This window comes from Temnothorax curvispinosus, unplaced genomic scaffold (genome assembly GCF_003070985.1).
Source record: "Temnothorax curvispinosus isolate PA1 unplaced genomic scaffold, ASM307098v1 QBEX01008799.1, whole genome shotgun sequence".
Lineage (NCBI taxonomy): Eukaryota > Metazoa > Arthropoda > Insecta > Hymenoptera > Formicidae > Temnothorax > Temnothorax curvispinosus.
Genome location: NW_020218579.1, coordinates 305,909 through 317,988, shown reverse-complemented (window position 1 = coordinate 317,988; position 12,080 = coordinate 305,909). Strand labels below are relative to the sequence as shown.

General features: G+C 37.8%; 3 protein-coding genes across 6 annotated transcripts in view; 2 read left to right on the top strand and 1 right to left on the bottom strand.

Moving 5' to 3' along the window:
• LOC112458306 (centrosome-associated protein CEP250) overlaps nt 1–5,085 on the top strand; it is a 9,151-nt gene extending 4,066 nt beyond the window's left edge. The window contains exons 10-21 of the mRNA XM_025021884.1: nt 76–249; nt 1,400–1,731; nt 1,865–2,052; nt 2,583–2,816; nt 3,124–3,180; nt 3,248–3,476; nt 3,564–3,712; nt 3,812–3,913; nt 4,006–4,215; nt 4,312–4,494; nt 4,558–4,707; nt 4,788–5,085. Of these exons, the coding sequence (XP_024877652.1) occupies nt 76–249; nt 1,400–1,731; nt 1,865–2,052; nt 2,583–2,816; nt 3,124–3,180; nt 3,248–3,476; nt 3,564–3,712; nt 3,812–3,913; nt 4,006–4,215; nt 4,312–4,494; nt 4,558–4,707; nt 4,788–4,976 (2,197 nt within the window). The 3' untranslated portion in view covers nt 4,977–5,085. The remainder of the gene's footprint in view (nt 1–75; nt 250–1,399; nt 1,732–1,864; nt 2,053–2,582; nt 2,817–3,123; nt 3,181–3,247; nt 3,477–3,563; nt 3,713–3,811; nt 3,914–4,005; nt 4,216–4,311; nt 4,495–4,557; nt 4,708–4,787) is intronic.
• Nucleotides 5,086–5,178: 93 nt separating this feature from the next.
• LOC112458305 (uncharacterized protein DDB_G0283697-like) lies at nt 5,179–11,357 on the bottom strand. Of its 4 annotated transcripts, none has more exons than XM_025021881.1 (6): nt 10,927–11,357; nt 9,412–9,787; nt 6,957–9,259; nt 6,219–6,878; nt 5,918–6,135; nt 5,179–5,723 (listed from the first exon to the last, which is right to left on the bottom strand). In XM_025021881.1, exons 2-6 carry the CDS (start codon nt 9,776–9,778, stop codon nt 5,591–5,593), a joined length of 3,681 nt encoding a protein of 1,226 aa, XP_024877649.1. In that variant the 5' UTR covers nt 9,779–9,787; nt 10,927–11,357; the 3' UTR covers nt 5,179–5,590. The 4 variants fall into 4 exon arrangements, with proteins under 4 accessions (XP_024877649.1, XP_024877648.1, XP_024877650.1 ...); XM_025021880.1 differs by lacking the exon at nt 10,927–11,357 and adding an exon at nt 10,590–10,714; XM_025021882.1 differs by lacking the exon at nt 10,927–11,357 and adding an exon at nt 10,173–10,330 and having other exon boundaries at nt 9,412–10,068.
• LOC112458307 (ubiquitin-related modifier 1) overlaps nt 10,702–12,080 on the top strand; it is a 28,680-nt gene continuing 27,301 nt past the window's right edge. The window contains exons 1-3 of the mRNA XM_025021885.1: nt 10,702–10,784; nt 10,874–10,938; nt 11,031–11,112. Of these exons, the coding sequence (XP_024877653.1) occupies nt 10,744–10,784; nt 10,874–10,938; nt 11,031–11,112 (188 nt within the window). The 5' untranslated portion in view covers nt 10,702–10,743. The remainder of the gene's footprint in view (nt 10,785–10,873; nt 10,939–11,030; nt 11,113–12,080) is intronic.

The window sequence follows — 12,080 nt, the reverse complement described above, 5'->3', positions numbered from 1 at the left end:
TTATAACTATATATGTATATATAGTTATATACAACAATTTGTTGCTAGCTAATCTCGATCGCATATTCTTACTAGACTTCCGAGAATAATTGTTTGCGGTTACACGGACGTGCTTCCAAAACTCGTGGTAGCGGACACCGAACAGAAAGAAAGAGAAAAGTGTTTTGAAAAGTTAACTGGTAAACTAACAGAGTCGTTAACGATGCAGGAAAAATTGGTTAAAGAAAATGCGCAACTGGAAGGTGGAAAGTATGTTTACCTTTTTATAATATGTAAATTTTAAACAAATTTAATATAATATATAAAGCAAACGGATCATATTTTATCTGATGAAAAAATTTCTATGTATATAAATTTACAAAAAATATCTTATATCTGATTATATTTTGAGGTATATAGGTGAGTATTTGAAAATAGCACAAAACGTGAAATTTTAGATTTGTTTCAGATATCTGCATATTTTGAAAATAAACAAAATTTAATTTTTTTAACTAAAATTAAAATAGTTATTATAGTTTTGGGTAAAATAAAAACGATTGTGTTGGTCGACTTTTTCAAAACACTCAGTATGAAAAGAAATTTAATACTTGATAGTTCCCAGATAGCAACGTGTCTGCATTGTTGCTGGCTTATTGCCGACAACATATGTGTGTGTTGCTATCAGAATTGTGGCAACCGAGTCCGCATTTGTCGGCAAGTTGATGCTTTCACGATATAACAATTTTGTATAGCAACTTGCCAGCAACTTGTTGGCAACTTATGCTGCGGTCTAAAATCGTCTGATTCAAAATTCGAACTGTTGCTGTCATGTTGCTGTAATAATTCATAGGATCACACAATGCTGTCATATTGTTAGCAACGCGAAGTAAATTTGATGCTGCTCTCTTACCGACAAATTGCTGGCAATACATATACCCTGCGTGTTGCTTCAAATATTTAATTACGGCAAGTTGCCAGCATCATAAGCAATCACAAGTTTGCGCGATTTTGCTCAGACACGCTTTGCTATCTGGGTTATTTTATTTGCATAATAAATAATAGAAGATCGAATAAAATGCTTGATTGTACGGTTCCCTCGGTGACGATTTCACGATGTTTTCAGCATTAAAGCATGTCAATTATATGTCACTTATACGTAACCCGGTTTTACGGTATATCGATCTCATAACAATGAATTAAATGTGCACGTTGATGGTCATTTCATTTTTGAAAGTTTTATAACATCTTGAGCTTGAAATAATCCCATTTTTTCCCATCTTTTTATCCCATTTCAATTATACGTTCTGATTTTATATAGCAAAAAATTAAAATAAAGTACTTCTGATATTAAAATAAAGTACTTCTGATAATAAACCGAAAGCTCAAGAGTGTATGGAAAGCTGTATTGTCCTGCAAACAGGTACAAGTTAGAAGAAGCCTTATTAGAAAAAGATACAGCTCTCGAGAGTTTACAGAGGAAAGTATGCGGCCTGCAGGCAGAAATGCGTATAATTATCAAAGAAAATATGGAGTTGAGTCGCCAATTGGCCACTTTGAATCAGCTAGTGATTAGACCTACTTGCTGTTACACCTGTCCAGGTGTTACTCCGTCTCCTCCATCAACGTCGCCGGTATTATCCTCGCGTCCACAAGCTAACGCGCAACTCCGGGACGACGTTTACTACCGATGCAAATGCTGTTTTCGATCATCGTTCACTGACACCCTGTCGCCAACTACAGAAACCGCATGCAGTAAGAATAACTAGTATTAATCATAATATCTAGTTGAACCGTTAGAAACAAGATGTTCTGCATATTATTTGTTAAAAAAGGCTTGTGAATGTGATAAATTTTACTAGTAAAGAAAGAATGTTTAATCTCGCAGATTCACCGAGACTTACAGGAGGTGGATCGCCAATCGAGGAGCGTTATCGCACAGATAGCAACGATTTGCAAAACGTGGAGATGTGTTCCCGAGGTCCAACCATTGTCAAGCCATTGCTTCCTCGAGAAACATGTCTCGCAGAATTGGGAGATAAACTTGCGACCTATGGCACTAGCACTAAACAATTAGTAAGTTTTAAGAACTGTTGGAAATGAGTGTAACCCTTTCCATATGTAATAAAAGTTAAGAACATTGTAAAAAAATAATTAAAAAACCTTTTTTAAAGAAGTAATTTTTATATTTTCTTAAATATACATACATCGTGTCATAAATTATGTTCCTAAGAAAAGTGGATTTATTTCATAACTAAAATATAAAAAGCAGCACGAAATATATACCTATTTTATCGAGTATACATTTTACGATGCTTTTTATTTTATTTATTAAATAAATCCATTTTCCTTAGAAACAGAATTTATAGCATGACTATATAGTGTCTGATAAATTATGACACGGTGAGAAGAGATAATAATTCTTACATTTTATACATATTTTCTATTTTAAAACTAATCAATTCTTTATCTAGTATTGTCCATATATCAATTATATGAGGTAGCAAAATAATAAATTCTATTTCTAATGTTCTGTATAAAAATTAGTTAAAAACCGATTGATTAAATCTATAGAATGCAATCTAGAGTTTATTTTACAACTTCAGGAACAACAATTAGGCAGTATGGAAACTGAGGTACGTAACATGCAGATCGAATTAGCAAACGTACAACGGGAGCGACAACAACTGGAACAGCAACGTAAATTGCTCAAATGTACAGGACCTTGCGCACCGTGCGCTTGTTGCCCACCTCCGACTTCGACATGCGTAACACCCACTCTGGGACTTCCGTCTATTTCGTCAAAAGTACCTGCTGTGTCTGCGATGCCTCTCGCTCAAGTATCTATACAGCTTGTATCTATACTATATTATATATATATATATATATATATATATATATATATATATATGTATATATTTTTTATATAGTAGTACATTGTATTTTATCCAAATTTTTCAAGCAATTAATACTCACTTTTCAAATAATATGAGTTTGTACATACGTACCTCTTTTTAATTTAATATATTTTTACAATTAATGTGTTTTTCACAATTAAGTCGTAATATTTTGTTGTTCGTTTTTTTAATTAGAAAATTAATAAACAGCAGCAAACAAAAAGTAATATATTTTTTATATCGAATACAGATAACTACGCAAGCTGTGCCTCCGATGTGCCCTGGTTCTTGCACAAACGCAGCCATGGTAAGACTATAAGAGAATTTATTTTGCACACTTTGGATAATCGCAATAACGTAATTTATGACCGAAGGGAACCAGTACTTGCGCTCAGCAATTGCGCGATCTTCGCGAACAATACGCTCGACTTCAAGATGATTATAAAAGTAAGTTGTGCGAGGTATCGTGTATGAGAACAGAAGCGGAGAAGCTCAAGCAAGATACGCGCGATGCAAAGGAAGAGAAGGAACGAATGGAGATAAAGTTGATAGATGTTCAAGAGCGACTAAAGTTTCTAGAAGCGGAAAAGGGAAAACTCGAGGGTAATTCATTTCACTATAGAAAAAAGAAAAATGGTACATAAATCTCCAATTTAATGTAGGTAACAAAATGCATTAATTTTGAGACAGGTCATAAGGAACATCTCATCGAGCAGGAACAGGCTCTGATGGTGGCAAAGCAACGCTTTCGAGAAGCGCAAGATGAATTAGAGGAGCTTCGTTCTTTGATTCAAGATCAAGCTGCTCAATTGGAGGATTATCGCAATAAATATTTGCAAGTTGGTGTCATCGTTACGATTTTTTAAATAAATTATATTCGACATTTATTCTTAAGCATAAATGATTAAATTATAAAGACAAAATTAATGTGATCTTAGGCCCAGCAACAAGTTGAAGAACAGCGCAGACAATTAGATCTTATGGAAATGGACAATGCGCGAATGAATGAGACTGTTACTTTGGAAATCGGACGTGTTAAAGTATATCAAATACTTAGTTCTAATGCAATTTGTTATTCAAATTATGTAAATTGTAAATATTCTCAATTTATATGTTAATGCAATTCAATCAGAATCAATTTCAAGAAAAATTAGCCGAACTTGCACCGTTGCCCGATATCTTGAAACAGATGCAAATAAAGATGCAGGACGCGCAAAAGATGCGCTTGGTCGCCGAACGTAGTTGCGAGGATCTGTCGCGGGAATTACTAGGGTGCAAAGATAAGATTCAAACCTTGCAAAATCAATTGGACGGATTGCGCAACGAGCATCAGACACTTCAGGTTGCGATTATTTAGCTCGTAATTTGTCGTTATTTCATAACTACAACTTCATAAAAATTTTATTTTTATTAAAAATAATCTCAATCGCTTATATAGGATGAAAGGGGATTCGGATCCGGCAAATCCGAAGAGATGGAAAGAAAGTGCAGCGAGTTGCGAAACGAAAACGAAAGAATAAAAAACACATTGGCACGATTTGAGGAACACGAGGCGCAGATGCAAAAGCGCATTGACGAGAAAATGCATGAGAACACACAGTTGTCATCGATGTTAGAACAGGTACGTATAGACTTGGCGATAAATAAGATTATTCGGGAATACTAAAGTCTCTTTCTGTTTAAGGTAAGGGAGGATTCCGCTCGACAAGTGGCAAGAACAAAGGAGCGATGCGAAACCATGCGAAGATCGATGCAAGGCCAGATCGGCGAAATGGAGAGACAATTGGCTCAGTGTAGAGCAACAGCACGTGCCGCGCAACGGGATAGGGACGAGGTAACTATTGTAGATACTACGTGGAAATGTTAATGGACATAGGAGTGTATTTACGACACATTTCTTGTTGACGTATGCAGATCAGGCAAAAGATGCAAAGTCAAATAACTAACTTGAACGAGGCATTTAAACACGCGCAAGGCCGTATAAAATCGTTACAAGGTCACGTGAACTACCTCAAGACTTCTTACAGTAATATCTTTCTCGGCCAAGGAGAAATACCGAAAAGTGCTTTGCCGGTAGATGATTCGTGCGATTGCAACTATTAAATGTGTGCACATAATTTTTCCATAATAATGCTATATATTTTTGTTCAACACAGCAAAATTAAAATATGCTACTCGACGACGCACACAGGCCTTGTTATGCTTTATATACTTTAAACAATAACATTTTGATACAACTGACAACGTTAATTGATAAATAAACTGTCATCTTTTTTATAAGTATGTAAACTATAAACGACATATCTGAAATATAAAAGACAAACTCAAGAGTCAAGTATATTTACTGTATGGCGATTACTTATTTCATTATTTTTAACACATAACTTAACTGTAATACTTATCGTATACTTATTTCACACAGACTAATTTCTTCACATGGAAAATATATTATGAATGTAGATACACAGCGCTATCTTATTAGAAACTTTAACAAAAAAGTGACATGTATCACCGTAGCTATGCATATATTGGATGTATAAACATATCTCTCATATTATTATATATATTTTATTTAACAAATCGACTATACTTCTTTTATAAGCAATGAAGTATAGGACGAGGCATGGTTCCATAGTGGTTAGGAAAGAAACTAAAACAATCAAAATATGATATATGTACATATGAAATAGAAATAATTAATATTAAAATGGATTCCTTTAGTCTGTATCCACTGAATGAAGCATATTGAGCATATTAAGAATAGCATCTGAACGCGATCGCATCCTTTCCATCTCCGTTCGAAATTCTTCCAGTTGAGATTCAATTCGCTGTGCGTAAATATGGCAGCATCTGTGAACAAGTAAAACAATCTTGATATTAAGTCAAATGTTTAAAAAATAGATATTTATTCTTATTAAAATCTAATATTTCCATTTTTACTAACAAAAAATTGTAAATTTCACAAATAAAAATGTTACATTTATATACCATCACAATTCTGAAACACGTATTAAAAAATTTTTACGAAATATTTGAAAGCACACCTTCCAGCAGGTTGTCCTGAATTAGAACATGATGGTTCTGGAGATGCGCACGGCGAAATTTTGATTTGTGGAGAACAACTCCTTAAATAAGATTCCTTCTTATGCATACAGCTTTTGTTATTACTTGATACATTAGGATTATAGCAATCTCCACACCCTCGTATAAGATCCATTAAAATTCCTCGTACCCTTCTCCCAGTTAATCTTCGTCGTTTCGTCTGAAAAAGAAATAGTTATACTCGTAGTCAAAATTATGATCATACAAATTTTGGAATATTCATAGAACTATTTGTAAACTTACCTCTGGTGTTTCACCTTGTTTTAGCGTTATTAATGGCTCTTCTTCATGTAGAACATTGGGAGACGAGTGATTACATTCATTATATTCTCGATCTGTATTCATTATTAATGGCTCACAAGTTTCTTTCAACGTGTTACAAGATTTATGACTTTCTTGATAATTATCTGAATTATGCAGTGAATGATGACATGCCGTGCAATTTCTACAGTTGTGCTCGTTGTTTTCTGAAGCAATATTTTCATATAAATGCTTGTTAGGCTCTAAATTTTTTGAAAAACTTTGTCGATGTTCCTGGGATGTACTTAATTTTTCTTTGCTACAATTAAAATTATCTTCGAATTTTTGCCTTTCCTTGTGCAAGGAACAATTGCACTTCTGCTCTGACACGTCTGTATTGTGAATGCAGCAGGAATGTAATTTTTCTTGAGGATGTGTTCGTTTGTATCTTAACCATTCTTTACGATGTTTTGAGAGATCACAGTCTTGGCAAGAGGAAATACACGCATTTGGACTTTTTGATTTTTTACTTGTTGAACATACTAAATTACTGCCATTAAATCTGGTATGCGGTGTTTTTTGCCAGCAGTGATAATTTTTATCTTTCATTTTAGTAGATGTTTCTGCCTCATTTTCAGTCTCAGCAGTGGATTCTTGACTGATCTGAAAAATACATTTTTAGTTTGATTATGATAATCTTGAAATATATTTTTTTAAGCTAGAACTTGTAAAATCACTTACCTCTTTACCCCAAATGTTGATTGTTCCGTTTATTTCAGACATTCTTACTTCTACATTACCAAGTAAGTATGGACCACATTCTCGAATACGTCCTTTTTCATTAATAGTCTTATCCTTTTCAGGCTCCTGTGCTAGAATTAAAAAACTACGATCTTTACTGTTTTCATCTTCACGATATACAAAGCATTTTACATTATCATCTGGATCATCAATGGTATCCGTCTTGCTTTCCATTGTAGATGTAGTAGCTCCTAATTGACTTGTATTAGCATGAGATGAATTTGCTTGCAAACCTATATTTTTATTTATCGAATCACATGCATTTTTAAACTGAGATTCTGCATTAGGTATCTCATTTAACTTTGGATGTGATTCCGCAGCAGTTTGGGAAGTTTTAAAGGATTGTAGAAAATTAGGTAGCCCAAGGTGGTCCGTAATCTTTCTTTTCTTGGAGCTAGAAGGTTGACATTGATAGCTATTATCGTCACTTTGCAGATCCATTGTTACACTTTCGTTTAATCTTTTCTTTGAATTTTGTGTCAATGGACTTTCTGGATTTGTTTTCCCCTGTGTAATACTTGAAAGAGTTTGCAAGATTCGGGATGAAGTAATAAATGCGCGTGATAGTGAAAGTGTTGTTTTCCGTGGTGTACCATCAGTCAGTATCATACTATCGTCAGAATGTAATGTTTTTGTTACTTCCGGTGGTTTCATGGATATTGATAAATTACCGGCACTAGAACTCCACTGATCTATAGAACTTAGCGTTGAAGCGACACTACTACCCGATACTTTATTGTTAGATTGCTTGACCTGTGTAGGTTCCGTTTGATCTTGATGTTGATTAGATATAGAATCGATAATAACGTCTGTCTGAACCGATGCAACCTTCTGTTCCGGTTTGTTTTCTTTCTCATATTTTGCTAAGGTTTTTCTCAATTCATCTAATTCCTGTTTCATTTTTATATTTTCCATAAGCTGTTTTTGATATGTATCAAGCAAACCGTTGTATTTTACAGTTTTCTGTGTTAATTTCTTTTGTAATGCGGTAACTTCTGAAGTGTCCAAAGCAGCCTTATTAAATTCATTTGTTTTTTCAAAAGTTATTTGTTCATTATTATTTTTCACTTCATCTGACATCGTCTTAATGCTTTTTATATCCTCAATCCTTAAAGGACAAGTGTCTTCATTATCTGTGGATATATCCATTAGATCTGAATTATATGTTTCAGGTTGAACAGATTCTTGTTCAATAACATGTGCATTTCTATTTAGATCAGTTTTTTGACTAGAATCAGAAGTGCCATGCATATACTCCTCATAACTTAAGGTTCGCAAATTGTAAAGTACCGTTGGTACTTCTTGATGACCATTTTGGATAAGAGGTGGTTGTATAGCATCTCCAAAATGTGAAATTTCTCTGTCAGGGTAATTAAACTTGAGTTGTTTAACTTCGATTGTTCCATTTTGTTTTTGTATCTTATTATCGGTGTTTACAAGATCTCTTTCATTCTGTGTCGACTCAAATGGTATACTTATTTGGACTTCATTTTGTACGGATTCTTCATGTATTGATTCCAAACAATTTTGATTATCTTGTCCATTTAATATCATTTGTGGCGAAGTACTAGCATTGTAGGCCACTTTATCCATGTTAGTGTCGCATATTTCTGCGATTTCCAACTCTTTTATCGTTCTTTCGGCGTAATCTTTTATCGTCTTGTTGGTCGCTGTAGGCTTTGTCTTTTCTGTATCATCATTTTTATAATCGTTACTTATACTGTAAATAGCATCTTCCTGATGCTGTTTTATATGTTTTTCCATAGAACGCCTATTTTGTTCCTTTATATCTTTGATATAACGTTTAACTTTGCTTTGTACATAATGATATTTTCCTGGCATTGGTTGCTTTTTCTGGATCATAGAATATACAATAGCTTGTTCTGGAATGTTTAGATAATTTGGCTTTAAAGCTTGCGAGTGTCTTCTCTTAAAATATTCAGTATTTATATTATTCTCGTACGTATTTAAATCTTGAAGAGAAAGACTCTTTTCCTTGTAACGATTTTTCAATCTCTTATTTAAGATAAAATCATCAGATCTTCCATCGTAATAATCCATCGTAATAGCCTCATAATTATCATCGATACCGTCATCATCAGTATGCATTTGTCTAGGACTGTCTTCATCATCTTCCTCATCTTCGTCGTCTTCGTCATCATCATCCTCGTCATCCATCAAATGCTTCATGTCTCTTGGACGCTCCGAATCAAATTCATTGTCAAGTTCCAAATTTTCCATTTCTATAACAATATAATGATTCTATATAAAGATACATACGAAAAAAAAATTCAATTATATATCAATATTAAGTGCAAAGACATCGTCTATCTACTCGAGATAAACCAAGCCAATCCAATTTCTTTATTATTTGTACATTCTTTTATCAACTTACCGTCGCTATCTCCATACTCTTCTTCATCATCCTCGTCGTTATAAGGATGATCGGTTTCTTCTCCGGATGATAAAACATACACGCTACTCGCTCCTTGATCGTCGCTGGGATATGGGCTCAGGCTCCGGTCTCTGTCCACCTCTCGCGAGGACTCATTCTCTGGCTGTTTCGCGTTAACAACATCCGAATCATCCGGTCTTGTGGTACTGGACACGCTGATATACGTCGGCATTTCCTCGTCCTCGAGCAGAGCCGCGTCCGTCTGATTCATCATTAATTTTACTTCGCTCTTGGATGAGTCGTTAGGTTCCATCGCCTTTGTCTCCGTCTCGGTGTCGTCGGGCGAGTGCTCGCTGTTCTCCGACATCGTGGGAAGCTGTGGGCGAGATGAAACCACGAATTATTATCGATTGGTAACGTATCGCTGTTGATTACCCGACGATCGGAGGCGTCGGGATGACAATGTTCCAGACTTATCTCCGACTCCCAAACGCTTGCTGGCCCGGTGAGTTACGCGGCGCGCGACAGAAAACACTTTTTATGCTTTTTAATCAGCCGCCATTACGGGCCGCGCTTTCGACGTACGTTGTCGCGTCGCATTGTTCGCGACGCGCCATGTCGCGAATGATCCGCGTTCTCGTTTAGCAACGTGGACGGCTAGCGGAACGAACAATCAGCCGTTAGATGTGTTCTCTTTCTTTCAACACCGAGCCATTATTCTCGCAAGATTAATGATCCGCACGTCGCAGGACCGTACATACGTGATGGCGAGAGCCGAGCGGATCTGTCCAGTTTCACCCGCGAGCCTCGCTTGAACCTTCACGCGTCCGCCAGGTTGATAATCGAGGGTTCGATTTGCCTGTCCAAGATTCGAGGATCACTTAAGCAATAACCGGCTTTAAATGTGCAACGGAGAAGTACCTACTTTTCGCACCGCGTATGTACAAACGCACCGCGGTAAGTGCCGAGGTTAACGCCACTCGCGCGCATGCGTGGTAGAGAATCGCACGTATGTAAGTTGTATGTACATACGTACATACGTGCACAACTGCAGGCACACGAGAGAGCTCTTGCGAGTTCGTTTTATCACGCCAATCGATTTCGGCCCTTGGCGCGTACGAAATCCGGAAATTCGTAGCGATTCTCCCTTTCCTCTTTTTTTCCGCGCGTTAACGTACCCGGCATTCCACGCCGATCATCGCCGAACGACTCGTGAAGGCACCGTGCAAACGCGCCCGCGGAAATCCGATTCTAACCTCATTAAAGCGAGCGAACGAGAGTGAGAGAGAGAAAGAGAGAAGCGTCCTTCAAATCAAATCTCGATTTCGACGCATGATGACGGCGAATGGACTCCCTCTCACCGTCGAATTCGGGTAAGGTCAAGAAGATTGGAATTCCGATACGCGACCGCGATTATCGTCGCGCGGGATTAACAATCACGCATTTGATCGAATGTTCGCAGGGGTGGGGCAGAACTGCTGTTCGACGGTAGGAAGCGGCACGAAGTGGACTTACCTGGCGAGGAATGTAAGCAACGTCACGTCGCGAGCCCCTTTGCGTATCAGTGCTCGTTTTCCGTTTTCTCCCCTCGCTAATGTAACCAGTGATTAATTTCGCAGGGACGCTGAAGCGGCTGCTGGGCTGGCTGCGGGATAACCTCTTGACGGAGCGGCCGGAACTCTTTATGCAGGGTGACACAGTGTAAGTGTAAAAAAACTACGTTCGTGCACTCGGAATGCGCGCGTGTTGTCGGACAACGCGGATCGCGTACTACCTCTTGACGTTTCGCGGCCGTGCGTCAAAGAACTCCACGGTGTTTGCGCCGTGCCAGTTGAGCCCGCGCAGGTGGCTGCAAGTTCACTCCGCGCGTAAACGCGTCACGTTTACACACACGGTCCCGTGTGAATGAGTGACATCGGTCGACATCGTGAACAAAGATGGCGGCCGCGCATCGCGCCTATAGGCATATGCCTATGATCATCGACCTATAGTGGCTGCTTTTCATTTAGCGACAAGTCGACACAAGCATCATTCTGTCTTTTTTCAACGGCTGCGTTTCTTTTGGGCGCTCACGCGCTCACACGCGCTGTAAGCATCATTCTATCTTCGTTGCACATCGAATATCAAACGAAGATAGAGCGATGCTTACAGCGCGTGAGCGCCCAAAAGGAACGCACCCAACATCTACTAGGCTGCGTTCGAATTTCCTACCCGAGTGCTATAAATCCTAAGATTTTCAACACTCGGTTGGGGAATCCAAACGCAGCCTAATGGGGGGGTCTACAATGCGAATCGTGGGTCGTGAGTCGTAGGAAATGGACCAATCACAATCGAATTTGAGGAGGATAATCGACTGTGATTGGTCAATTCTTGCGACTCGCATTGGCTGCGTTCAGCCGAACCTCTGCTTAGCGAAGCGAAAGGTAGCAATTAAGTGTAATTGGTTGGATCCAAAGGTAAGAACCAATCACATTCAGTTGCTACCTTTCGCTTCGCTAAGCAGAGGTTCGGCTGGACACGGCCATTGTAGACCCCGCATAATGAACAACAAAAAGATAGCGTGACGCCTGTGTCGACTTGTGTCGCTAAATAAAAAGCATCTAATGAGTCGCAATCGTAAAACGGGGAGCACACACTTCTGCACAACGCATAATGCGTAAGCATAAGAA

Coding starts and splice junctions, on each gene's coding strand:
- LOC112458305 (XM_025021880.1), bottom strand. CDS start 10,610: ATGATCGGCGTGGAATGCCGG. Junction 6,879..6,956: donor TCAACATTTGGGGTAAAGAG/GTAAGTGATTTT, acceptor TGTATTTTTCAG/ATCAGTCAAGAATCCACTGC. Junction 6,136..6,218: donor AACAAGGTGAAACACCAGAG/GTAAGTTTACAA, acceptor TTTCTTTTTCAG/ACGAAACGACGAAGATTAAC.